Source organism: Crotalus tigris, unplaced genomic scaffold (genome assembly GCF_016545835.1).
Source record: "Crotalus tigris isolate CLP2741 ecotype Arizona unplaced genomic scaffold, ASM1654583v1 scf7180000017567.3851432, whole genome shotgun sequence".
NCBI lineage: Eukaryota > Metazoa > Chordata > Lepidosauria > Squamata > Viperidae > Crotalus > Crotalus tigris.
Genome location: NW_024096477.1, coordinates 2,365,476 through 2,391,804, shown reverse-complemented (window position 1 = coordinate 2,391,804; position 26,329 = coordinate 2,365,476). Strand labels below are relative to the sequence as shown.

The 26,329-nt window shown below is 37.9% G+C and overlaps 1 protein-coding gene across 1 annotated transcript; it reads right to left on the bottom strand.

Annotated features, from left to right (window-relative positions):
- Positions 1–15,874: 15,874 nt before the first annotated feature.
- Positions 15,875–26,125, bottom strand: BLOC1S5 (biogenesis of lysosomal organelles complex 1 subunit 5). Its single transcript, XM_039350267.1, has 5 exons — positions 25,940–26,125; positions 24,485–24,567; positions 23,637–23,766; positions 20,611–20,669; positions 15,875–17,390 (listed from the first exon to the last, which is right to left on the bottom strand). The coding sequence occupies exons 1-5, from the start codon at positions 26,058–26,060 to the stop codon at positions 17,214–17,216; spliced, it is 570 nt and encodes a 189-aa protein (XP_039206201.1). The 5' UTR covers positions 26,061–26,125; the 3' UTR covers positions 15,875–17,213.
- Positions 26,126–26,329: the final 204 nt, after the last annotated feature.

Here is a 26,329-nt window from a genome sequence, read left to right as displayed (position 1 = left end):
AGATAGGGATGGGGGAGACAGAGCCAAAACAATGTATGCATAGAAAGGAGTAAATGCTCCCCCCCCCTTTATATATTATTTATTTATATGTATTTATTAGTTGTCCAACTCAACAGACTCTGGGTAGTGTACAAAGCTTAAAAAAAAACAGGCAAAAATAGCAAAACAGACAATCGACTGAAATAATCTAGACAACAAAAATAGGGAGAGATTTGTCTTATTTTTTTAAAAAGTGTTTGATTATTGTTACTGTTCTACTAAAAAGAGGGACAGCCAGTCAGTAGGGCCTCATCCTGCTTGCTCAGGGTTTTTTCTGCATTCTGTCTGAGACGTCCTCAGTAGATGTAATGAAATGACCTTGGGGAAAGGAGGTGGGAATTGCTGCCTAGGAAACAATTAGACAAGAGAGGCAGGAGCCCCCAGTGACTTAACAGTCAGGGAAAGAAAGGACTCCCCTTAGTGGATCAAGCTGTTCAATGTGGTGATGGGCAGACTTGGAAGATTGCAGCCCTCCCAGGTAAACCAGACAGGAAAGATGACTATAAGAGCTAAATCTACTTTATTGTAAGTCTACATTAAGAGAATCAAGGCTGAAAGTGCCAAGCTTCCCACAGCCAAGTTTAACTGCTTGATCCATTATGGCAGGCCCTTCCTAAATTTCTTTCTCTGACTATTAAGCCTCAGAGGGGGGGGGGCTTCTGCCTCTCACGTGTGATGATTTCCTAGGCAGCCTCTCTTCCTCCATTTCCCCAAGAACGTTCTCACATTCCATTGTATACTCCAGATGCAATCCACGCACTTACCTGTTACCTAACTATGGAGAAAGAGAGTTGCTGTGATTCAGTGAAGTGTTGTTATAATTTTTAAAATACACAAATGTGGCAAGTCAGGTAAAAGTCCCTAGCAGAAGCATGACTCTTTCTCGCATCCTACAGTTTATCTGTAATAAGCAACTGTTCACTGAATTCTTCCAGAACTTCAGAATTCTCCTCATACCAAGTGATAAGTTTTACTTTAGCTGCTTTCTGCCAATTGTTTTTGGCAAATGGGCTAAGGAAGGCTATTGTCATTGCTGACTGTTATCTCTGCCTCCAACCCGACTTGGCAGAAATTCAGATCTAGCTTACTGGTGTTGGAAACCTGACTTGAACAACTGGATAAGTCAACTCATTAACAAATAAGGAAAATAGGAATCAGTCTTAACAAAATATGCACATAGCAGAGTGCATTGGATGTTGTGATGTTTGTCCTCCGCTAAATTATGACATGGTTTTTATCTTGCTCCACAGTCTTCCTAATAAAGGAATGGGGAGGTCAATGGTTATCATAATGTAATCAGCTTCGGTTTTGAAGTATTACATAACACAGAAAATATTTTAAGCATTTTCACTGACACATGTGCTGGGCTCAGAAATGACCATTTTCTATTCTTTACTGCTGCCTAATCCCAATCATTGGTCTAAGCCTAACCTTATTCTAGTTAAGAGGCTAGACCAGCCTTATCCAGTCTAGTGTTATCTGCATACGTTGGCCTTGCTTTGACTGTGCTGGGTAGGAGATTATGGATATGGAAGACACTCACTCGTTGCTTTATGCTTTATAATAAAATTTCTATCATTACCAATAAAGCCATCATAAAGATGAACCCTTGATCATAACAATAGGTAACCATCACATGTAGGGAGACACAAATTAATATGCTTTCTGTAAGAAGCATGGTTGGTGCTGACGTTTTATTCTTTTCCTCTTTTTATGGAGATTTTTCAATGACAAAAATATATCTTGTATCACATTTTATTGTTTCTTTCAAACATATCTCCTTCACTGAAGTAACTCTTATTGTGCACTTGACACAAGTTAATTTTTCTAGTGCAATTTTAATTGTATCACTATATGCCATTTGTCTTTTTCTTTTTTTATAACAAATATTTTATCAAACTGAAACCTCTTAAGATGACAGTTTTATTAAATTTAATCAAAGACTATTGTAACATTTTCCAGCAGTTTTCTCTTAATGATAAAACATCTTTAATATTCCATCTCTCTTTTGATGTATTAGTTCTCTCCCCCACCCCAATCTCTGTGCAAAAATGACTGCATATAATGGTATCTTCTTCAAACAACCTGAAACGTGTGAAAGAGACTAGTTTGTTTTGCAATCCTCCCAACCCTTTACTGTAGCTTGGAAATTATAGTAGTCTATTTTTGAACTTAAAAACATACATGCATATGAAATATATTTCCACAGGACTTAATATAGCAATAGCATGCAAAATTAATCCCTGGAAAGCATATAACTGAAAGTATCTCTTATTGGTGTTATATTTATCCCTGGACATTTTGCAAGCAGATGGTATTCAGGGCCTGAGGCAATTCAGAACACTGATTCTTACAACTATTAATTGGAAAGGTGTTTTCTTATTTGAAAATGTGAACTTTTTTTTTATCTTCTCCATTTTCTGAAGGGTTAAAAAGTCAGTAAATTGAATATTTTGATCTTTCAAAGGTAAGAGAAGCATTAGTCTAGGTTCCCTTTCAAATTCAAGAATTCTTTACTACACATGGAGATACCTTGATATTTTCCAGTGGAAGTTTGAAATATACTTGACTTTATTCCAAACTGAATTAAGAATAAGCCATTTTTCTCTTTGATTGGACTCTCCTTTTGACTATCATTAGAGATTTTAGGCTGAACCAACAAGCAATAAAATTAGATATGATTTCCTATTCTTCATTTGAATATAACCTGTAGATCTTTCATCTACATCAGTGGTCTGCAACACCTGGGCTCCGGCTTGTTCAACCTGTTCAGAACTGGGCCATGGAAGTGGTGGGTGAGTGCGTGTGTCCAACTCCACTTGCGTGAGCAGTAGGCAAATACGCAACTCCATTTGTGCAAGTGGCAGGTACGTGTGCCTGCTGCTCGCGTAATGGACCTGTGCACTTGCCTGACACTCACATGGAACTATCCCCTCTCCCCACTCCACTAGTCCACAAAGCCAGAAAGGGTGGAAACTGGTGATCTACATTATCAACATGAACAATTTCCCATGGTCTAGTTTCTGCCTGATACTTGAAAAGGTGACCTTGCTTGGCATACTGAGGGCCTATGACAGGAGTCTCCAAACTTTTCTGCTTTAAGTCTTGTGGACTTCAACTCCCAGAATTCCTCAGCCAGCATGGCTGGTTGAGGAATTCTGGGAATTGAAGTCCACAAGTCTTAAAGCAGCCAAGTTTGAAGACCCCTGGCCTATGAAATATCACTGGAGGAAACAGAAAATGACTTTTGAGGACTGCCAGTTTTAAGATCCCGCTGTAAAGAAAATGAGGATTGAAAACAAATATACGAAGGAAATATAAATAGATTTAACAGAAAAGAGAAAACTTAGAAAAATACAGCTGAATGGAGTTGACATGATTTTGTAAAAGAGAGAGAAGTGATAAATTTAAAATAATAAGTTATGCAGTGTATGAACATGATGGAAACAAATATGATTTGCTAGCATAGAAACACAGAAATATACACTGAGGGTTATTAACATAAAATAGTTTTAGCTATGTTTTATTTTATTTTTAAAATATCTATATTTTTTTGTTTACTTCATTTTTGTTGTCTCAAAAATGTTGTCTTGAAAATGTTGCTTGTCTTGCAATTGAACAGTGTGATGGATATGTAGGTATTTATGTAGAGAAACAGTAGAAGTAAAATTCTAGCGTTATTTCAGCTGTGCCAGTCTCACAAAATGGCTGGTTGTTATAAATGTGAGTTCTTCATGGGTCTCCCTTGTGTTGCTCCATAAGAATATTGATTTATATTATTGATAAATAGAAAGCAAAGGTTACATTTTAGAATAAGACTAGCACCCTCATAGTAGAGCATTGTCACTTTCCTTTTCAATACCACAAAGCCTGTTGGTTTTACTGAAGCATTGTGGGTAGTTAGTCAAAAAATGTAGGTTCTATTCAATGGAAACATTTGGCCTTTGTAGATTGAAAGATAAAAATTGAGAATGAAGCCTACAGCTCATAAGTGACTAAATGTACTGATTGTTAATATATCTTGTAGACAAATATTTCTATCTTGACAGACAGATACTGCAGAAAGTACCGTAAATGCCGGCGTACAAGGCGACCTGGCGTATAAGACGACCCCTGTCTTTATAGCCGGGCCGCATTCCTAGAACGTCGTCTTATACGCCGGAAACTACCAGTATTTCCGGCGTATAAGACGACCCCCGTCTTTGGCGCCGATTTCAGCACTCGCGGAAGTCGCCTTATACGCCGGCATTTACGGTAGCAGTTGATACATACATAAATACTATTATTTGGCAAGCAGTTACCTCATTTAAAAAAGCATCTTGCCTCCTGTTTTTGCAAGATCTACTGAATACTTTCTAGAACAGCGGTCCCCAATCTTTGTGGCTTGGCACTTTAAAAGCTCAGGTAGGCAACCTCTGTCAGAATTCAAGCTGCTTTAAGTATATAAACATCCAGTCTTTGCAATATTTACTGCAAACCCTAACTTATATTGGTGACTGTGATCTACCTTTGGCGTTTAGATAACAAGCCTATTAGATCAAACCACGCCAGGCTTAAGAACAAAGCCTTAGACTTAAGGAGAGAGTAACATTATTTCTGCAATATTTCATGCATGTAAAATTCTGGATTATTTCTACATGCATTTGTTGTGAAAGATTCTATTTACAATTAGGAAAAGCAGACACCTGGATTAACTCAATTTTAGAAATATGCAACTGAACTATATATAACATTTTTTTTGCGGGAGTGGGTGTCTGGCTAGCGATGGAAGATACTAAAATGCATAATATCAACACTGTTCTTAGAATTCAAATGCAGAATAGAGCTGGAAGGGTCCTTGGAGGTCTTCTAGTCCAACCTCCTGCTCAAACAGGACACCCTATACCAGTGATGGCGAACCTTTTAGACACCGAGTGCGCCCGCTCTGCCCCCCCTGTCCCTGCCCGGCCGAAGGGCCACCTACTGCCTCCACGGCATACCACAGCAGATCACTCAGGCGGCCTTGCAGCACCATGGTGGCCACACCCTCTGCCCATGCTCTACACAGCATCTGCGTGTGATGGGGCATCAGGGTGGCGTCTTGGCCCTACTGCCTGGCTGCCATGTCCTTGGCTGTGCTGCCTGAGGGTGACTCTCCTCCAGGGGGCTGCTGCTGAGGAGGGGGCTGCGGGGGGAGGCAGGGCTGGGGTGAGGGCGCGCGTGTCCACAGAGAGGGCTCTGCGTGCTGGCTCTGGCACGCGTGCCATAGATTTGCAGCCACTGCCCTATACCATTTCAGACAAGTGGCTGTCCAGACTCTTCTTAAAAACCTCCAGTGATGAAGTACCCACAATTTCTGAAGGCAAGCTGTCCCACTGATTAATTGTTCTCACTGTTAGGAAGTTTCTCCTTAATAACAGATTATTTCTCTCCTTGATTAGGTTCCATCCATTGTTTCTTGTCTTGCCTTCTGGTACTTTGGAAAATAATTTGACCTCCTCTTCTTTGTAGCATGTTAGCTGGGATAGAATTATAATTCCGGAATGAAAGGGACAAACAAGAAAGATTAGTACACTTTTTAAAGAGTTTTCAAAGATATAAATGGCTCTTCAAGCCAGGGGTTCATTTGGAGGTAGCGGTTTTGAAAAGTAATATCTGTCATCCAGTGGCCGGATATGGGGGCAGGTCTTGTCCAATTAGCAGATAGCAGCCCATCCGGTTGGCTTGGTTCACTGACTTGTACGTCCTACGCCTTCATGCAAAGGAGTCTCAAAAACAGAAAACTCCAAAACTGCCAGGAGCCAGCTTACTGTGCTTAATTATACTTGGGTCATGTTGGGTGTTCTTAAGCTATTTGTTTTTTTTTCCCCTCTCTTTTTCTGTATGGCCTAGTTTGAGACAAACTGTTGACAGTGGTTACAAGGTGCCACCTGTGCCCTGGGAATATGAAACTTCCTTTAGGGACTCTATTGGCCTCCTGTTTCACCAGAAAGTCTGATTGTAGTATGGTAGATGGAGAAAATGGCAGAGAGGATTACAGCCGACTTTGTGTCTTCCCCCGTGAGATGTTTCCCTGTAAGCACTCCTTTTCTTTGCTCCATTCATTTCTGTTCTCTGCTGCCTTCGGGTTAAACAATGTGGCCTTCTGAATTTTGACATTCCTTATTTACTCCGACAGTCTCAAACTGTAGTTTCTTTCAACATGTCCTCAATCATAAGACTGAATGGTTGGATTATTTAAAAAGAAATGGAAAAGATTGAATTTCAGAGAAGCAACACCCCCCCCTCCTTTCCAAGATCTGCAGTAGGGTTTTTAAACTGCCTTTGAGACGGTGGAATATGTGGATTAACATCAGCAAGAAGACGAGCAATGGTGGATCAAATTCCCTTGCCCAAAGATACAAGTAATGCTCTAAAATATACTTTTATCAACTTCAGGTGTCCAATGTGGAGTATAGCTTCCAACCTGCCCAGATGGGATAGCTAATGGTGAGAGAGGATAAGAGATTTTGATCCTACCAAAAATAAGATGCGCTTCAGAAATGCATTCTGACAAATTGCACCGTTTAATGACTCTTAGTGCTTCCTAGAATCTTCTGCCACAATATAATTACCAGCCCAACAAGGTAGACCAGACTAAAAAACCAATATGATATAAGTTGTTGTTAATTGCGAAGTTCTGTCCGACCCATCGCGACCCCATGGACAACGTTCCTCCAGGTCTTCCTGTCCTCTACCATCTTCTGGAGTCCATTTAAATTCACACCTACTGCTTCAGTGACTCCATCCAGCCATCTCATTCTCTGTCGTCCTCTTCTTCTATTGCCTTCAATCTTTCCCAGCATTAGGCCCTTCTCCAGTGAGTCCTTCCTTCTCATTAGGTGGCCAAAGTATTTGAGTTTCAACTTCAGGATCTGGCCTTCTAAAGAGCAGTCGGGGTTGATCTCCTCTAGGACTGACCGGTTTGAACGCCTTGCAGTCCAAGGGACTCGCAGGAGTCTTCTCCAGCACCAGAGTTCAAAGGATATAATATAATATAAGTTAGGATTGCTTTTATTGTAACCATCACAGGAACAGGAATCTTGCAAATCTGATGTGCTTCTTCTTTCCTTGATTTTATCTTTTTGTGAACTGGGGAGAGGCTTGTCTGAGATATTTTCTCCTACTGAGGCCCCTATGATCTGACTGTTTACTTGGTAGCACTCTTCCTCCCGTTCTTAAAAGCCATTCTCTCTTCTCCCTATAATAATTTCTTTATGACCACACCTGGAATATTGCAACCAATTTTGGTCACCATACTACAAAAAAGACATTGAGACTTCGGAAAAAGTTCAGAGAAGATCAACTAAAATGATCAAAGGCCAGGAGTCTAAAATATATGAAGAATGGCTGCAGGACCTGGGTTTGGCTAGTCTAAAGAAAAGAATAAACGGGTGACATGATAACAGTATTTCAGCATTTGAAGGGCTGCCACAAAGAAGAGGGCGTCAAACTATTCTCCAAAGCACCAGAGGGCAGGAAAAGAAACAATGGTTGGAAACTGACTAAAGAGAGAAGCAACCTAGAATTAAGGAGAAATTTCCTAACAATGAGGACAATAAATCAGTGGAACAGCTTGCCTTCAGAAATCATGGGTGGTCCATCACTGGAAGAAAAACGGAACATAATAAAGTCTAACGAGGACGATGAGAACGAGGATGAATCCCCCTCTGAGGATACTACCAGGCACATTATGATAACCCGGTCGCAGTCGAGCAGAGGAAGGCACCCCCCTCTGACATTCTCAACACAAAGCTGCGGAGTGAAACAGCGACTGCAATTAAAGGGGAAGAGCCCCGTACGGAGTGAGAATGGAGAATTGGGGATGAGTGGGAATGGTGCTTACCGACAATGGACGGAACAACAAGGCACTGACAATGGGACAATGGCAGAAAACATCTTGAGTGTGCGCAAGAGAGAGAGCGTGGAAACGAACAGTAGATCATTCAGGAGAACTCACGGGAAGGAGGAGGGGAGGAGGAATAGCATGGGTTGTGACTATGAGCCTGCGTTACAACCCCGAGGGATAGATAAACAAGATCAAAGTGGTCTTGGGGCTTGCAGGGATATTGGAAGCAATTTAAATAATTGCCCACCCCCGCCCCCTAAGGGAAGCCGTGTGTGGGATGGTGGGGGAGTTATGAGCAGGGGAGGTAAAAAGATCCTGACCCCCAACCCTGAAACAGCTAACGGAGTAACGTATGACAGAATGCAAATTAGCAATGGAAAGAGGATAGATGCTGATGTGGGGCGTACGCTTGAGACTCAACTCGATCAGCTGGGGCCGATGACACGCTCCAGGAGCCGGAAACAGGCATTAAACAACTGTATATAAGACTTCCCCCGGCGTTTGCCTTTTAACCCTGACGATGTCAAATGTATTTGACGAAAGCTTGGTGGATTAAATTCTATTTTTGATAGATATTCTCTTGGTGATCATTATTTTGACAATATTATATACATATATATATATACATATACATATACATATATACATATATACATACATACATACATATATATATAATGATCATGGAGTAAGAAATTATGAGAAATGTGCAAAATATACTTGTAGAATAGGGCTCCTTGACATTAGTCTGAAACCACTACCTAAAGTAAAGCTTGTAGTGTGTTTCCAGTGTTTACTCATAGATTTTGCATGAGGTTAGAATGGTGAATTGCATAACTATTTGGATAAGCAACAACAAAAATATTTCATTAAGTTTGGAAAAAAAGACATTTAAGAATTGGAGGACATTGAAAGCATTTGGAAAACAACACAATCATGAACAAAGTGATGAGTAGCAAACTTCTTTTTTAAAAAATGTTTCAATGTTACAACAAAAATGTAATTGCTTTTGATTGGGGGAATAATTGGATAAAACAATAAAAAGTACTTTTTTATACAAATTAGGGTTAGCAAATGATCAGTTCAGTAAACTATAGATATAGATAGAATAGATTTAAGAAACTGACAATAGGTAAACAGAACAACTCATTCAGAACTTCAGTTGCCATGTATATTTAAATAGAAAATGTCCATGCAGTCAGGAGACTTGCAATGCTTAATTAATTAACCACTCAAGACAATGTTTGCTTAAAATATAAAATATGAATTCTAAAAAACTAATAACTAATATGCAACATTACCTGGGTAATCACCACATAAAGACATGACTTGAATAGGCTCCAGTGGCATGGTTCAATCATTAGCCTAAATCCTCAGGTACAGGTTACAGACCATAGTGGCAGGATTCAAACTAAGCCATGCTAAGAGAAAATCTAACATATCTTAAGTTTCATGTGAAATTTTTGGAAAAGTGGTTTTTGGAATAAACTATTTAAAAACATTAACACAGAATTGTACTGTTGTATGGTTAGAAAAGAACAATAAAAGCATTTGTTTTCTAATTTGGAATTTACCTTAGTTATTTTTCTTTGGACCATAATGTTATTTTAATGGATATTTTTATATTATTAAGATAAAAATGGAAGATAGTTTATATTGTTCCTGGCCAATCCATTTTTTCTCCCCTTAAGGTACAAACAAATGCCAAAGTTTTGTCCATGTTCTAAACAAAATGTGCACTTAGCTGTTTCTTATCCATATCCAACTGAACATTTCTGCACCAGTGCCAAGTCCGTAGTAATTTATTAGCCTTTGATGAACAAACCAAAATGTCATACTTTCATTCATAGCGCTATCTCATGAAACTATTTTTTCCGGATTCTTGGGGAAGTTGAAATATTTTTTGAAGAACATCAGGAACTGTTGTTTTGGCTTACTTAGTGAATAGATAATTGCTTTCCAACACTATATTTTTTTTAGGAAATGATGTGAGTGTTGGATTGTTCCTAGACAGGGCCAGCAAGGTTTTTAAACAATTTCAATGTATTCTCTAAATTGTTTTTAAACAAGGACATACATGTGATTTCAAAAGAAACAAGGGCCATGAGGACATTTAGTCTAAATCCCTGAAGCTAAATCAGTCTTTACCTAGATAAGATTTTGGCTTAGACAAATAGATCACGTGACTAAAAGCATTCTTTTTCTTTTTCCTGTTTTCAGGAAAAGAAAAGGGAAAAAAACGGACTCCTAAACAAAACCTATTATGATATCCATTGAAAAAGTTATTTACATAAGGCAAGATTATCTACAATCAGAAAATGCTTCTGGGAAATAATATATTATTTCTATGTGATTGGCCACCAAAAGGTTCTGAAATTTAAGAGCAACAGTTTGGATAATTAAACATATTTGAATGACAGTTATAAGAATATATATATAAGAAAGCAAATGTATGTAGTCTTTGTTAACAAAGATAGTTCAAAGGAAACACTATTTAGTAGCAAGAGTAATGGAGATTTTATAGTTCAGTTACCTAGTTTTTGTTAGATAACTTTCTTAGCAAGACAACCATTTATGCTAACTAACCAACAGTACTTTTTATCTTGGTTCTGTGTTGTCTATTTTCTCAAATGGTACATTCTGCATTTCCAGACCTGTTTTGCTAGTGAATGATAGTGGGTCCTCACTTCTACAGCTGTAGTGATATATACTGTATATTCATGGCATATTGACATGCTTAAAATACAAATCATAAGTACACTTTTCCAGCATTATCCATTTCTCCTATAATGAGGAGAATATGAATTACTGTATGGCACTGGAGCATGACAGATAATACCCTTGTTAACATATGCCCCAAAGATCAGCCAGAGTATTTGAAAAAAAAATATGACCCACAGGTATTTCAGAAACCCAAATGATCCTAGAATAGATTCAGCCAGCACTTCTACCTACAGTATTAAAAACAATTTTTTTTAGAAATTCCTGGGCTGCTCAGATAAAACAAAAATATTATTCAGTTTAGTGTAATGTAATATGAGCAAGCAGTTTTTTAAAAAAAAAATGCTGGATGAGTAGGACTGTCTAGTGATAGAAAAAAGATGTTCATTATTTGCTGCCCTTTAAGTGGTGAACACTTCCTCATTGTAACACAGTGTCATGGTTCCGATAGATGAGATCAGTAGAAATAAGAATTCCGAGGCAATTGCTTTCCTCAAAGAACACATTTAATGGCTACATAGTATTGGCACAAACAAAGGTGAAACCAAGACTGAAAGTCCCTGAAAGATTATAACCAGAGCACAAAATGGATGAAAAAGTGGAAGAGAGAATAAACATAAATAATCAAGAGGCAGCTCGGGGAAAATGAGTTGACAACATATTCACTAATATCAAATAGTCCAGAGGGCAAGAAATGTTTCATTTTTTTCACATCAATCACAGAGATTTCTCCTTAATTAATTCATTATCAACGAGAGACAACGATCTTGGACAATGTCCAAGATTCTGTAGTAATCTTGACTAACAATAAAAATATCTTATGGAAATTTGTGTATTTTTTATTTCCTTGATCCTTACCAGTTGTGGGGGTCTTGACAATGGAGCTCTACAAAAGCCGTTTTGGTCCATAGCTGCCACTCCTCCACTGAGTAGGAACTTTGAATCCAGAAGAGCCCTACGATGGCAAATCTGTTTTAAATGATGGAGTTCAACCCTGTTAAGAACCAATGGTGAAATATCACTGGGCATAGTGACCATGCATCAGAAGCTGTAGTCTCTGAACCCACTTCTACTCCATCTTTTGGGGATTGAGTATACCCATCCAGATCCTAACAGAGTTTAGGAATCTTGCTCAACCTAGAATTGAGATGCTCCACTTTTACATATATTGTTATCATCTGAACCTATAGCAAAGGGTAAGTTCTCTTAGAGGCTATATATAGAATTCAGTGTTTCTCAACCTTGACAATTTTAAGGCATGTGGACTTCAACTCCCAGAATTCCACAGCCAGCAATGCTGGCTGTGGAATTCTGGGAGTTGAAGTCCACATGCCTTAAAATTGTCAAGGTTGAGAAACAACTGATATAGATAGTAGGAGAATTGAATCCTTAAGAACTTCATGATGATAGGCTTTCTGACCTGACCTCTACCCTACCACCAACAGTGACTCTCACAACCAATCCTAGAGGAAGGTGTAGAACCATTGCAACATCTTATATTACACTTCCAATCCCTGGAGAAAATCCAGAAGGATATTGCAATCAATGGTGCTGAAGGTCTTTCATAGATCAAAGAGGAATAAGAGGTCGGTCATGCTCCCCCCATTCTGGTCTCACCACAAATAATCAGCAAGAGTGATCAGTGTGATCATGATATAACAGCTTGACTGAGAAAGTTTCACAGTCCTTTCTTCTGAGGTCTTCCACTTTCTCAAAAGCTTAATCAAAAATAAAAACTAGTTGATAGTTCTCCAAACTAGCTGGGTGAAGCAATGATTTCTTTAGCAGGGGTTCATCACCACCTCTTTTAAAGCTGGTGGCTTTACTTCCAGGATATATTTACACTGCTCTCATCCAGCCTCTGTCACCTCCATAAAGGGAGCAGTGATATAACCCATAAGAAGTAAAGTTGATAAGTTGAATGGAAAACTTTTTTCCATTCATCAGGAGTAAGGAACTTACATTCACCCTAGGTAACCATGCCAGATAAAGTCTGGCTCCCTTCCGTTGGATCTGCTCAGTTGGCAGATCTGAGATCAGAACAATTTTGTCCTCCAGATGTACTGTAAACTCTTCACAGTGGCCTCAAGGATGTTTTTTGGTGTGCTTTTCCCAAAGATGGGCAGAAATCAGACAATTTCTTGGAAAGTGACTTGGGATGTAAAAGTGAGGCAAGTTGTACCCATTCACTTTTGCATCATGTGTGAAACTAATCTCAGTGACTCTCTTCACCGCAGTCCATGTATTCAGAGAAAATTAATCCTTATATTGGTTTTATTGCTCAGAAGCAATTGATAAATCTATGATCTCCTCTAGGCCTCTTCAATTTTTCAAGCATGATAAACAATTTGGTACTGCATCGGATTGTCGCAACTAAAAATGTGCTGGTGCAAGAACATTTTTTACAAAAATGGTGCAGGCGACTAGATTAATATATAAATAGTATTTGAAGATAGGGATGTCAAAAGCTGATGGCAGTAAACTCACTCTCATTTTGAAAGTTTAAATTCTTCTACTGCCATCTGTTGATGAGAAACAACCTGCAGCAGTTCCATCCATGGTTTGCTTCTTTATAAAAGTAAAGTCTTAGATTAAACACAATTCCTGGAAATTTCTTAGATGTTACCCAGGGTTTTTTTTCTCTTACAATATGGAAGTGGTTTTCCACTGCCTTATTTTCAGGATCTTTTTCCAGTCCAGTCTAGCCTATAGCCCTGGTATTTCCTGGTAGTTTTCCAAGAATTAATCAGGGCTGACCCAGCTTAACCGTCTGAGATCAGCCAAGTTATATTCTTATTTCTTGTAAAGTGTTGAACAAACAATAATGCACCAGGAATTTATTTTACATATTCAATGAATACCATTTTGACATCTGAGTACAAGCATTCATTTCCCTCTAATAATTAACTCAGCTGGTAAGTATTAGGAAGTTGGTAAGTTGTTTCTTTTGAGAAACAAGAGAAAAGAACTGGAATGCTCAAGGAAACCCCAAGGTTTTAGGACAATAAAAAAAAAAGCTTTATTTATGTACTCATGGTCTGCATATCTGCCTATCTCATAGCAGTGACAGGACAGGGTACAAAGATTAAAACCACCACAACAACCCACAACACTGAGTCAAAACAATCCTCCAAAGAAAAAGCTGTATCGCCATCAGAGTTTGGCATTAGTGTAGTTTGTATCTTTGTTATTTGCATTTGTTTATTCTTTTTGTTCTTAATTGTGAGTCACTCAGGGCAAGATGGGCAGCTATGTAAATTGAATGAACGAATAAATAAGTCAATAATGGGAGGTGATGGGGTAAGAAAGACTGGACAAATATATTTGTTAAATATATTTTTAAGACCAAGGGTTGGGCATTTATTGGTATTCAACTATATTAAAAACCCAAGTGTTTCTTTGAAGATGCTAAGAACCAATGAATAAATTGAGTGAATGATCTCAAAAGTCTAGGCAGAAAACTTCCAGAAATAGTTTCAACATTAAGGAATTATTTTGAGATATTTGTAAAAAAGTAGAAGTTGTTAATTCTAGCACTCCAGCTGTTAGGAGGGATTTTGTCACAATCTCAAATTCTAGGTTTGGATAGCTTCTGCCCATCAGTGTTTACATAGCCACGAGTCTTTGACAGAGATTAAAAAGATTTCTGTTATAAATCCTGATGAGAGTAAGGCTATTCTATTGCAATGTAGACCCTGTTAATTATAGACCCATTAACCTACTTAATATGATTAGAAACACACACATAATGGAGGGATTGGATTGAAGAGGAGACTGGCATTTTAAAAAAGAAACAAAATGTGATAATTTTTCCTACAGATTAGTAATAAAAAATGGAACTAGATCCATACTAGATCACTGGAAGTAGGCTGAAACTGATCTACTCTGGTTCATTCATTCCTAGTCTTTTAAATATTTCTTTGAAGTTTTTATTTGCTGTGTGTGAACAATTATTCAAATCCAGGCGCTGTTTAATAGTTAGGCAATATGTATAGCTTTGGGTAACATAATTACAAGAGCAAACAAGGAAGTGTTGTTAAGAGCAATGAGAAACAAGAAATGGATGAAAAGACAGTAAATTAAGAACAAACAGAACCAAAAATAAATCAGAATAGGTTATTAGAGAATAATGATGACAGAATGTTTATTTTGGTACGTCCCTATTTTCAAAAACTAAACGGGTAGGTAGGTAAAAGAAAATGAAACCCCACAATGAAGGAGAGAAATAAGGAAAAGTGAAGAAAATGAAGATTGGGAAGAAGGTGAGTAAAAAAAATCTTAACAGGAAGAACAAACTGGAAAAAAATGTTTCTAGCTAGCAAGGAAGTCAGAATACAAAATGGAATAAGGAACTGAGTTAAGTGGGTCAGGGATGAAGGTAAAGATTGAAGGGGTCAACAAGAAAATGTAACCAGGGGAACTCATAGGACAGATACAGGTGAAGCTGTGAGCGATTGCTAAACATGTATCAGATGGGAAATATATGAAGACTCATGAAGACAAGAAGACTTAACTTTGCCACATGGGCCAAGCAAGTGAGAACTGACAGTCTTGCTTTTAATAAGTGAAAATGCCATTATTAGGTCTGATAGGCACTATACCAGAGGTCCCCAACCTTGGCCACTTTATGACTTGTGGACTTCAACTCCTAGAATTCCTCAGTTAGCCATGCTATGGCTGAGGAATTCTGGGAGTTGAAGTCCACAAGTCATAAAGACCCCTGCACTATACAACCAGGCATTTCTCCACAACCTTTTTTTTCAGGGCTATAAATTGGAAGACGTGCTCTAGGGCTACCATGTCTTTAATTTATTCTGTTGCAATATAAAAATCAAATTCAATATCCAAGGCAAAATGCTATTGTAACAAGATTATTGATATGACTTTTGAGGATTAATGCACACACAACGATTAAAGACCCGTTTTTAATAAACCATGAACTCTGTTAATTTTCTCTTCTGTTGAGCAAGATGGAGCCACACAGATATGAAAAACTGTTTTCCCCTGAATAGGGATTTCATTAGATGTTCTTTCTCCAGTGGAGAAATATTTTAAAGTCACCTATTGCCCCCCCCTCCCCCCACAAGTCACAAGAGAGTTAACAACATTCCTGCATACCTCAATGTTGGCAAATGGAGTTTTAGTCTAGCTACCTGATGATGATTGATGAAGCTTGTCAGCCATACAGTAGTGGATAGAGCAGTTTGGCAGAAGTTCAGTATTATTGAAAGAAATCACAAATACTTATTCCATCTCCTCTGCTCGCTTTAATCACATTATCAACAGACTGTCAGGACAGAGTCTTGACATTAAGCCACACAATCACACAAGCAACCTATTGTTGGCTTATTGCATTTGCAACATAGATAATGGGTAATTTTGTTTTACATTTTTCTCTTTTACACACTGCCCGTTAAAATAACATTCAATTTTCCTGCCTATTGCCTAACTTACCTCAACATTCATCCTGTTATTAATGCTTTTCTTTTTGCAACTGAAATGACAAAGAACTAAATCATGGCCCACAGTATACAAATATTTAATATATATCAAATCATGGAGTTCACCCGCAAATTAATTATGCTCCAGAATACTATTTACTTGGAAAACACAATTTGATCTGCAAGAACACTGGCAGATCACTGCAAGAGCAATGTTCACCAAAAGGGCTCAATCATAACATTAAATATTGTCAGTGAAGGGCTACACAGGAGATTCAAAGCCAACACATGCTTGAATGTGCATGTGGACCCCCAAGTAGCATCTATAAAGAACATCTTAAAGAAGAAGTGACTTTTCTTAGAGTTGTGTGTGCGTCATTTGCAGCTGCAGCATGATCCTGGGAAAGTCTGAGGTGACTATTACAGGCAGATCACTGCCTACTACAAATTGCATTTTGCCTTTGAATCTACACAATCCTATTCAAGAGCTTTCAGGCCATTAAGCATATGAGAGTATTTTTTGTACAACACACAGAAACACTAATAGGACAAATACAGACCTCAAAGGCAGCCAACCTAATACTTCCCCATTTTTTCTAGTCAGAACAAATTCAGTGAAACGATGACTTCTTTCTCAAGGTTTTTTAAACTTATACTGATAACCTTAGTAACATAAAGAATTCATTCATGGACTTCAGACTATTATACTCCCAAGGTGTATGGGCCTTTTACAGTTATTACTCTACACGTCAGGCTATTGCTGTATGTCTGCACATAATTACGACTCCTCTCTGCCTCAAACAGAAGCTAATTCTTCAGGAAAGTAACAGGAGAGCCCGTTGAAAGGACGCAAACAAAAAGTATGTAATTATTCATTTCGTAAATAGATTTTAACTGTACACTTAATCTGGCTTCTTGAAGTATAACACTGTTATTGCTGCTATCAAACCTTTTGTGTGTGTGTGTGTGTGTGCGCGCATATGCGCACATGCACTTAAATGAAAATAAAACAATTATTCAGTGCAAAGAACCAAATTTCAGTTACAACTTAGCACGTTTGGTTTTGGTCCCTGTTATTTTTATCTAAATTCTAATACTGTGCTGGAAATCCTGAAAATTGAAAACTAGTGGAAGATGCCTGTTTGTTAGAGAGCCTGTTTTGGGAGGTCCTTCTCCAAAGCCTCATATTGTTCTTTAAGATGCTCCATAGCTTTTGTGTGTTCTTCATTGACCGTTGTTTTCAGGTGGTGCTGCTCCTTCGTGAATTCCTCCCAGTCAGCCATACGTTGAACTTCACCAGCCCTTAGTTTCTCAGTCTGAAGCTGAGGAGAAAAAGCAGGTAATAAATCTGGCAATGAAGAGAAGACAGTTTACTGTACGTTGCAATGAGGATCTCTTCAGTAGGAGAGTTTTAAAAAAGTTATTTTTTTCCTTATTTTATGAAAATGTGTAACTTGTAACAATAAATAAATTCACAAACAGAAAGAAAAAAGGAAAAAAATCAATCAAACTTTTGCTATGGCCTTTAAGCCACAACAATAGAATATAAAGAAGTGCAATTATAAAACTCTTTTAAAATGCAATAAAATTACATAAAATACATTATTAGAATAACTGGTATAAATAGCAGTGGCAATCACCAAACTTTGTGCTAAGCATCAATTGTAGGTTGGACGGTTACAGCACATGATAGTACAAAGTCGGGCAACTTAACAAGATGTGTGAAGGTCCTGATTAGACAGCAGTCTCAGATGTGGTATTTACTGGGGTAGTTCTTTAAAATGAGATATGTATCTTTCGTGATTTCCTATAGAGCAGGGCATTGACTTGCAGAATTTTGGTTGGCTGGGGAATTCTGGGAGTTGAAGTCCACAAGTCTTTAAGTTGCCAAGGTTGGACACCTGCTATCGAGATACAACAAAATAGCATATGGCTTAGGGATTCTACAGAGCCATTAGCACAGGGCTCTTCAAACTTGGCCCTTTTATGATTTGTGGACTTCAACTCCCAGAATTCCTCAGCCAGGCACGCTGGCTGAGGAATTCTGGGAGTTGAGGTCCACAAGTCATAAAAGGGCCAAGTTTGAAGTCCCCTGCATTAGCACATTGACATAAGTACTGCTGAAAAGGAATGTTTTAATAGTGTCCCCCAAAACTAAAGAGAGTAGTACAGCCAACCAGGCCAAAGTAAAAACACAACAAAATTCCAAAATTAGAACTGAAGAGAGATATGCCCATTTGGGAAAAAAAAAGATACACAATAGTGGTTTCTGAAACATTTCCTTACATACATGTTCATTCATTGTATCTGTTTGGATCAATGGCTGTCCTATCATTTATAGTGCTCCTCTATTAGGGCTGAAAAAAATTGAAAGGGCTGCCTAATCATAATTAAAGGAAGCACAGAAGAAAAATATAGAATTAATTTTTTGCACAGTTTTTTCCTAATGCTGAGGTTTAAGAATATGTATTACAAACCAACAGTGTGCAGCCTTGTGAGAGGTTATAGCAAGTCGCATGTTCTTATAATCTAGCCTTTTATGAAGTAAGATCCAAAGGTATGAAATAGTTCCATTTCAGAAAGCTGTAGTCATAATATGTTCACTGTTTTTGACTGACCGGGAAAGATTTACATTTCCATTCTGTTGGGTATTTTTTGTTCCATGCAAAACAGGGATTTCCCTTTTCTCTGGCTGTGAACGAAATTCTTAGAAAAACTGTCCACCCATACAGAAGTCGAGAAGCTATAAAAACTTTGATATTTTTTAAGCAACTATGAAAGGCTAATTAAAACTGCAGGTTTACCTATGACATTTTTTTTTACATCTAGCATAGCTATTCCAGAAGAAGGTATGCTTTTCAACTTCCTGAGAACTTTAAAATAACATCTAGATTTGTTTCAGAGCAATTGGTGAATCTCAGAGTTACTTAATTCACATTCTTACACGCAATTTTAATCTGATGGGAATTAAATGTCCATTTTGCCACTTAAGCAAGTATATCTTTCGATGGATATATTCCTAAGCAGTCCTGTTGAAAGACACTCCAGATTAAGAAGTGACCAAATCACAGACTGCTTCAGTGTAAAGCAGTGGTTCTCAACCTTTTTAATGCCGCGACTCCCAACCGGTCGTAAGTCGAAGACTACTCAACTGGTGCAGCACCGTTTGCAGAATGGGACTTTTGGCGGGCTCAGCAGGGCAGAGACAGCCTGGACAATTCCTATTGGCTTTTGAAAGCCAATAGAATTAGACTCTATTCAAGAGAGTCTATTCTATTGGCTTTCAAAAGCCAATAGAATAAAAGGGAGTAGCACAGCTAAGGAAAAGGGGGAAAAATGGCGGACTGCGTTGTTTGGTGACCCCCGTGAAATGGTCGTTCGACCTCAAATGGGGTCCCGACCACAGGTTGAGAACCACTGGTGTAAAGCTTAATAGTATGTATCTGGACAGAAAAGGGAAATTAGCTTGAAGGTTCACAGCTTATGCACATTAAGTATAGCCTGACGTATCTTTAATTGGTTTAGTGCTTAGATGACATAGTGGGCACACAACCCTCAAAATTTAACAATAGAGATTTAAGAAACAAAATCACAGTCCGGTTTATAACAATATATCAACCAAGAAGAAAGAGCAAGAGGCACAAATCTAGAGAATTTGGATGTGAAGTAAAAAATAAATAAATCTTAATATTAAAATGGTAATATGGATGGGCAACTAGTTGTGAGCATAAAACAATTTAATTCTCATTCAAATACCACGGTTCAAATTTCAAGGTAAGATGGGCAATTTTCATTCACACAATTATCCATTGAATATTATAGGGAGTACTAGCTTAATAACTATTACTTGTACTTACGGCTGGCACACCACCCCCAGAGTCATGTGATTGTGGTTTGCAATCTTGCCTGCAAGCTCTGGACAAGCAAAACCAATGAGATCAGCAGGAAGTTGCAAATCAGGGCCATGTGAGGTCCTCGCTTTATGATGGCATCTGGATGGCTGGACTACTGTCACTAAACATGTTTTTTTTTACAGAGTTTCTAGCCTCAATTAGCATGGTTAATCGTGGTTTCCTGTACTCCTAATGGAAGTGGCAAGTTTAATATACCCTTTTATAAATGTTGAACTAGTGTAATGGAGAGATGGAATAATCTTGAGGAAACAGGAGGAAGAACTATTGTACAACCTAGGTAGCAGTGAAATAAAGAAATCTGAGGTTGGACAAGAAATGTAGTTTGAAAAAGCCTCTCAGATAGGACTCTCCCTACTTGTCACAAAGATAAAGGGAGAATGGGAATCACATTCAGACTTGCAAGAGTCTGTTACTGTAACTATGTAATAAAAAGAGTACAGTATTCACATTCATGACTTTCTTTTCCTAATCTAGTCTATCTTGAAGGGCTGTCAACTAGTTCCCCCCTCCCCAACATTAGATACCGCTTTGTGGCTAAAATAATCCATTTAAAGCCCATTGTGCTCTCCCAGCCTCCCTCTTCCTAACAAACTTTGCTAGTTTGTAAATGTAAAATATTAGTATTTACCTGTCTTTCTTCCTGTTCTGTTTGCTGCCATGTGTTGAACATCTGGTTGGCTACCTGTACTGAAATAAAGTTTACAGCTGTGCAACTCATCATTCATATTTTTAATGGACCTGCTTTTAATGTGAGAACTACACTGGCTTTGCTCACACTACTTTAAACAAAAATGTGCTATATACTCATTAGGTCTTTCTAATGTAAGAAAAACATCACTGTGATTTGCTAAGCCTAGTTTAAATGTCATTTCTAAAACCTTATGAAAGTAGCTTATAACAATACAGCCCAAACAGAAAGTGGGAGCTACTTTACATTAAAAATAAGCTCTAACATTAATTGAACCAGATTAAACACTTTTACTCTACGAAAGGAAACCTGGAAAATATGAAAATGTATTGTCTGAAAGCAGTACACATCTATCACCTTTGTCTTAAGTTGAAAAATAATAGGGTAAATGTAGCGCAACATTTAAAAAACTATGTACCATCTTAGAGCAAAATCCTACCTTAATCAAACATCCTGCTTTAAGAGCTAGTTGGATGGCAATTGGAAATCCAGAAACACGACAAAATTGTACTCTTTCAACTTACATTATAGAAATTGCTATTGACAGGCATTTTGCCTTTGCATTTGAAACAAATAAAGCGTATGATAGTAGCAGCTGACTAACCTGATTTGGACTTAGTAATTAAGCTGGCAAGGCCTTATTAGTCCTTAGAGAGGAGCCAACAAGGAATTCCAGAACTACAGGTTAGACCAGAAAATTGAAAAATATTTCATCCTTCACTTCCCCAACCCGCAAAAAGAGAAGGCAAGACACATAAAACTTCTGGACGAAAAAAATTACATGGATATGTCATAGAGTTATACAGAGTCAAGTTTGACCCAAAGGAGACAATGTTTTTTATAGCTGTCCTTAATTGATAGTTATTGATTAGTTTCAGTATCTGGTGGAAAAAAGTCAGAATCCACCATTTGTCAAATGGAATTTATCACCATGGGAAAACAAATAGCAGTTAATTTTAGAGGCAGATGTCTAACGAACAGATATCATGAAATCAAATTCTCTATTTTCTAGGCAAACTTAACTCATTTAAAGACAGCAATCATAGCATCAGAAGAACATAACACAGCAGGGGAGAGATTAACCAGCATCTTCTGATTTAACTTTTCAGTTCAGGTGGTCCTTGACTTACAACAGTTCATTTAGTGACCATTCAAAGTTACAGCAGCACTGAAAAAAGTGACTTATGACTGTTTTTCATACTTAACGACTGTTGCAGCATCCCCACGGTCATGTAATCAAATGCTTGGCAGCTGACTCATATTTAGGATGATTGCAGTGTCCTGGGGTCATGTGATCGGCCTCTTATGACTTTCTGACCAGCAAAGTCAATGGGGAAGTCAGGTTCACTTTACAATTATGTTACTAACTTAACAACTGCCGCAGTTCACTTAACAACTATTGCAAGAAAGGTCATAAAATGGAGCAAAGCTTACTTAACAAACTGTCTCACTTAGTAACAGAAATGTCGGGCTGAACTGTAGTCATAAGTTGAGGACTTTCTGTACAGAAGTTACTACACTGATGTTTTCTGTTGTCTGTAACCCTGTACAGATAAAGGAAAGGTTAACCTTTTGGACCACCAATGAAGCTCAGGATTGGGAGGAACTGTTCTACAGTTTTGCTTCCACTAAGGCGGGAACAGGTCCCCATCTTGATATCTTCCAGGTGGAGACTGTAGCCATGAGGGTCTTTGTCCGGCACTGTCTTTTGTACCAGTTATGGCCTTATCTGGAGCATAAGGAGTTTGCTAGTGACTGACAATGCTGTCACTATGATACTAAATACCGTACATGGGACTGCCTCTGAAGACTACTCTGAAACTGCAACTGATGCAGAATGCAATGGGACTAGCTCTAAAAAACACATATGACACCTGGATTTTGGGCCCTGCAAAGTGCTGGTTTTGACTATAAAACCTTGCATGGCTTTGCTAAGTATTTATAAGATTACTTCTTCCAACAATGTCAACCAATAAAGCATGTTCTTCTGGAGAAAAACCATTATTTCCAGGTTTGTGAAATGAGGGAGACTAGTTGACATTATTTTTCAGTTAGGTCCCTCGCTTTGTGGAATGGGCCTGCCTCAGAAATTACATCTGCTCCTCCTTAATGTCATTCCAGAATGCTAAAGACAGAGCTATTTCATTTCTCTTGTAGATGTTGGATAAACCTGTGATGTTTAAACTGTCACTACTGTACTATTGTATCTAGAATGGATGTCTATCTTTATTTTGCTATGATTTGTATTAAATCATAGCTCCTATCTGAACTGGACTTGCTATCATTTTAGCAAATTTGATTTTTGATGCTTTAATTCCTGCTATCTTGTTATGCATTATAAGACTTCTATTAGTTTAAACTAGATTCTCTGCTTGATCTGGTGGATTATAAATGTGGCAAATTAATAAATAATGCCAAAGGCTTCATTGAAACATGAGGCATATTATTGGATCCATCTGATGTTGCTACCTAGAACAGAAATATACCTATTTTGTGATAGTGTTACAATGGCCAAATTATATTATTTAGCACTCAGGCCCAACTTATGGGACTACCAAAATCCATCTGGAAATTGTATTGCCTGAGGGCAGTTCTCATAATGCCAAAATGGTTGTACCTCAGATGCAGTTTACATACTTCCCTCTCCTATCTTTTTTGCAAATGAAAAGAAGTCCATTTATTTTTCTTTGAACTGGAGTGCTACCAACAAGCTCCTGCTGCAATTCAACACAAAGGAGGTCTGTGTTCCCATTGAAGGCCTTGTCCCACCCCCCACCCCCCACCCCTGCTGAAGTCCCTAAGCCCAGGTGAGTCATTACACAGCAACTCAACAAAGCTCTCTAGGGAAATGCATTTTTTTCCAATTTCAAAAGGATGGGTGAGCTCATTGGTGTTTCGAGAATCTACACATTTTGACTATATTCTTTAAATACAAAAGGCACTGAAGAAAATAAATTTCCCCTTACATTTCTTTAATATCTCATTTAGATTTCCATGCATTATTCCGTCACATTTTGGCAAAATCTTGTCATTTGCCTCAAATACTGTGTTGCTTAAGTTTTCAAGAATCCGCAATTCTCGGAGACCTCTTTTTTCCTGTTTGAAAAAAAGAAAGGGATCATTCTAAATATTCTACAAAAAAACCCAAAAACCTGACATTTAATTAACATCAAATACAGCTTCATTTAAAAAAGAACTAAACTGAAATTCTATACCCCTTTACTGGAAAGTAAAATTCATTGAACTCAGTGTTATGTACAACTAATCAGACATGTATACATTTTCATTGTGAAACAAATTAAAATATCTAGATTTTTAATTCTTAGACTCCAGTTAATTACATAACTACTTGGAAATACTCAAAGATTTATTACTGACTAAATATGCTTATGCAGTAACTGTGCAATTAATATTTCCACACATTGTTAATACATCCCCACTATTCTTCATTTAAACATCCCATGTTTAAACAATTAACATTTTTACAATTACTTTTTATTTTGTTATTTTATCATCCAGTTTTGAAAGAAAATCACCCTGATAGATTGAAAGCTATCCAAATTTCATATATATCTTCTTATTCTTATTAAGGTTTTGATGCCATCTTGTGGCCATTATATTCAATATTACACTAGCATAAAAGGGTATTTAATATTTAAAAAGCATTTTTCTGCATATTTCACATTTTTAAAAAATGAAGAGTCAGTCTCTCCTATAATTTACATAATATGCTTGTGCAGCTTTGCTTTTTATTTCAAAACCACCTTCTTCCACAAATCCATCATACTTCATTTCAAAACAATATCTAACCTACTTCAAATTCTTTGATGAAATAACGAATTTCTCCTTGAATAACTGGTCTGTGGTCCAGAAGTCGGGAATATATTTCACCAACATCTATAAGAAAAATGATGAATTATAATCTATTTATATATTATTAGAGATATATAAAAACTTGGATAGGTTGAGATTTTTTTTTCTTCCTCTGTAGTCCACTTTTCTTTTATAGTAGTTTTTCTCACTTACAGTTTCCCACAGAAATAGGGAGGAAAATTCCTTCAAAATAACAGTATATGAGCCATGGTGGCACAGTGGCAGAATGTAGTACTGCAGGCTAAGTCTGCTGACTGCCAGCAGTTCAAATCTGAACAGCTCAAGGTTGACTCAGCCTTTTATCTTTCAAAGGTTGGTAAAATGAGAACCCAGATTGTTGGGGGTAATATACTGACTCTGTAAAATTATTAGAGAGGGCCGTAAAGCACTGTGAAGTGGTATATAAGTCTAAGTGCTATTGCCATTAAGATTTTTTTTATGGAAAAATATCTTCTTTCGTTTTGTCTTTTGTTTTGTGTGCGCATAGTCCAAGTGGGAAAGATTAAGGAGAAACAGAACTACTCTCAAGAGACACTGTTTTTAGACAGATCTCAATGATCATCTGAAAGCCATGCAAAGCTTGGACTTAAATGCAAAAAAGATGCTTTGAAATGCACAAGAGTCATTGACTCTTGGCATGTTTGATACATTGACTATGTGCCATCAAATCATTTTTCACTCCTGAGCACCACCTTGATTTTCTCCATGATAGCCTATCCCTAACTTGTTTTTTTAAATCTTCCAACAGTGTACAGCTTGGTGTACAGGTTGGTAGGTTACAATCAGCAATTTTTAATTAAAACATCCACAGGATAATCAATCAAACAAAATAATCCGAATCGCAAAATAACATCAAAATTAAAAGAACAGACCAAAATGGCAAGAGAGAAGTATGCTTTAAGACAATAAAAGCCCTCTTAAGCCATCCTTCCATAAACCAACTCTAACCAAGTTCAACTGAATCAGCCAAACATTGACAACTTCCATTTGCTTGACAGATCTGCAGAGTTGGTCTTTCTTCCGGGGGCCATTCCAGGCTCGTAATTAGGACATAGGCAATGTATTTATTTTATCCTTTCTGTTTCCTTTCAGAATCCATTGGTGTTTTATACATAAAAGATTAGAATAGCTTGCGCGAATTTTGTCCATATACCTGTGCTCTCTACAGACCTTCGCTTCTTCTGCTTCCTTCTGATATGTCTCATTTATTGGGCAATAGATCGCGAGGAAGGCGCTGAACGCCTACCACCATTACCATGCCCGCTCTACTTCCAAATCAAACTACTCTTTCGCTACTCTAGGGAAACTATGTAATATGTTTGCAATTACCGTATCAGCATGCAAGAGAACTGAAACTTAACGGAGGAAAGCAAAAGGAAGGACCAGCGCTTCCTACCTTTAAAAATAGGACATGAGGAGGCAGAACCCAGTGAATCCCTCCTTTTATTACCGCTTCCAGAAACCGGAGACTCCGCAGTTTTATTGACGCTTAAAGTCCCGGGAGCCCCACTACTCATTTCACTCAAAGCCTCTCGAGGAGGACCGCAGCGGGACGACTTTGCAGTTCCTCCTTACGAAAGCGCATGCGCAACTGTCATAAGGCTCTCCGGACGGGACTAGATGTGAGTACTGCGCATGAGCAGGAAGGCTTTCACTTTGTGAAGCAGTTTCCAAAACAACCGGTGGGAGAAATCGCCCTCTATGACATCAACAACTGAAGTTTCATTGAAAGATTCCCGAATGGCTCGTTCTAAATCTAAATACTTAGGGTCAATGTTGGAGCTAA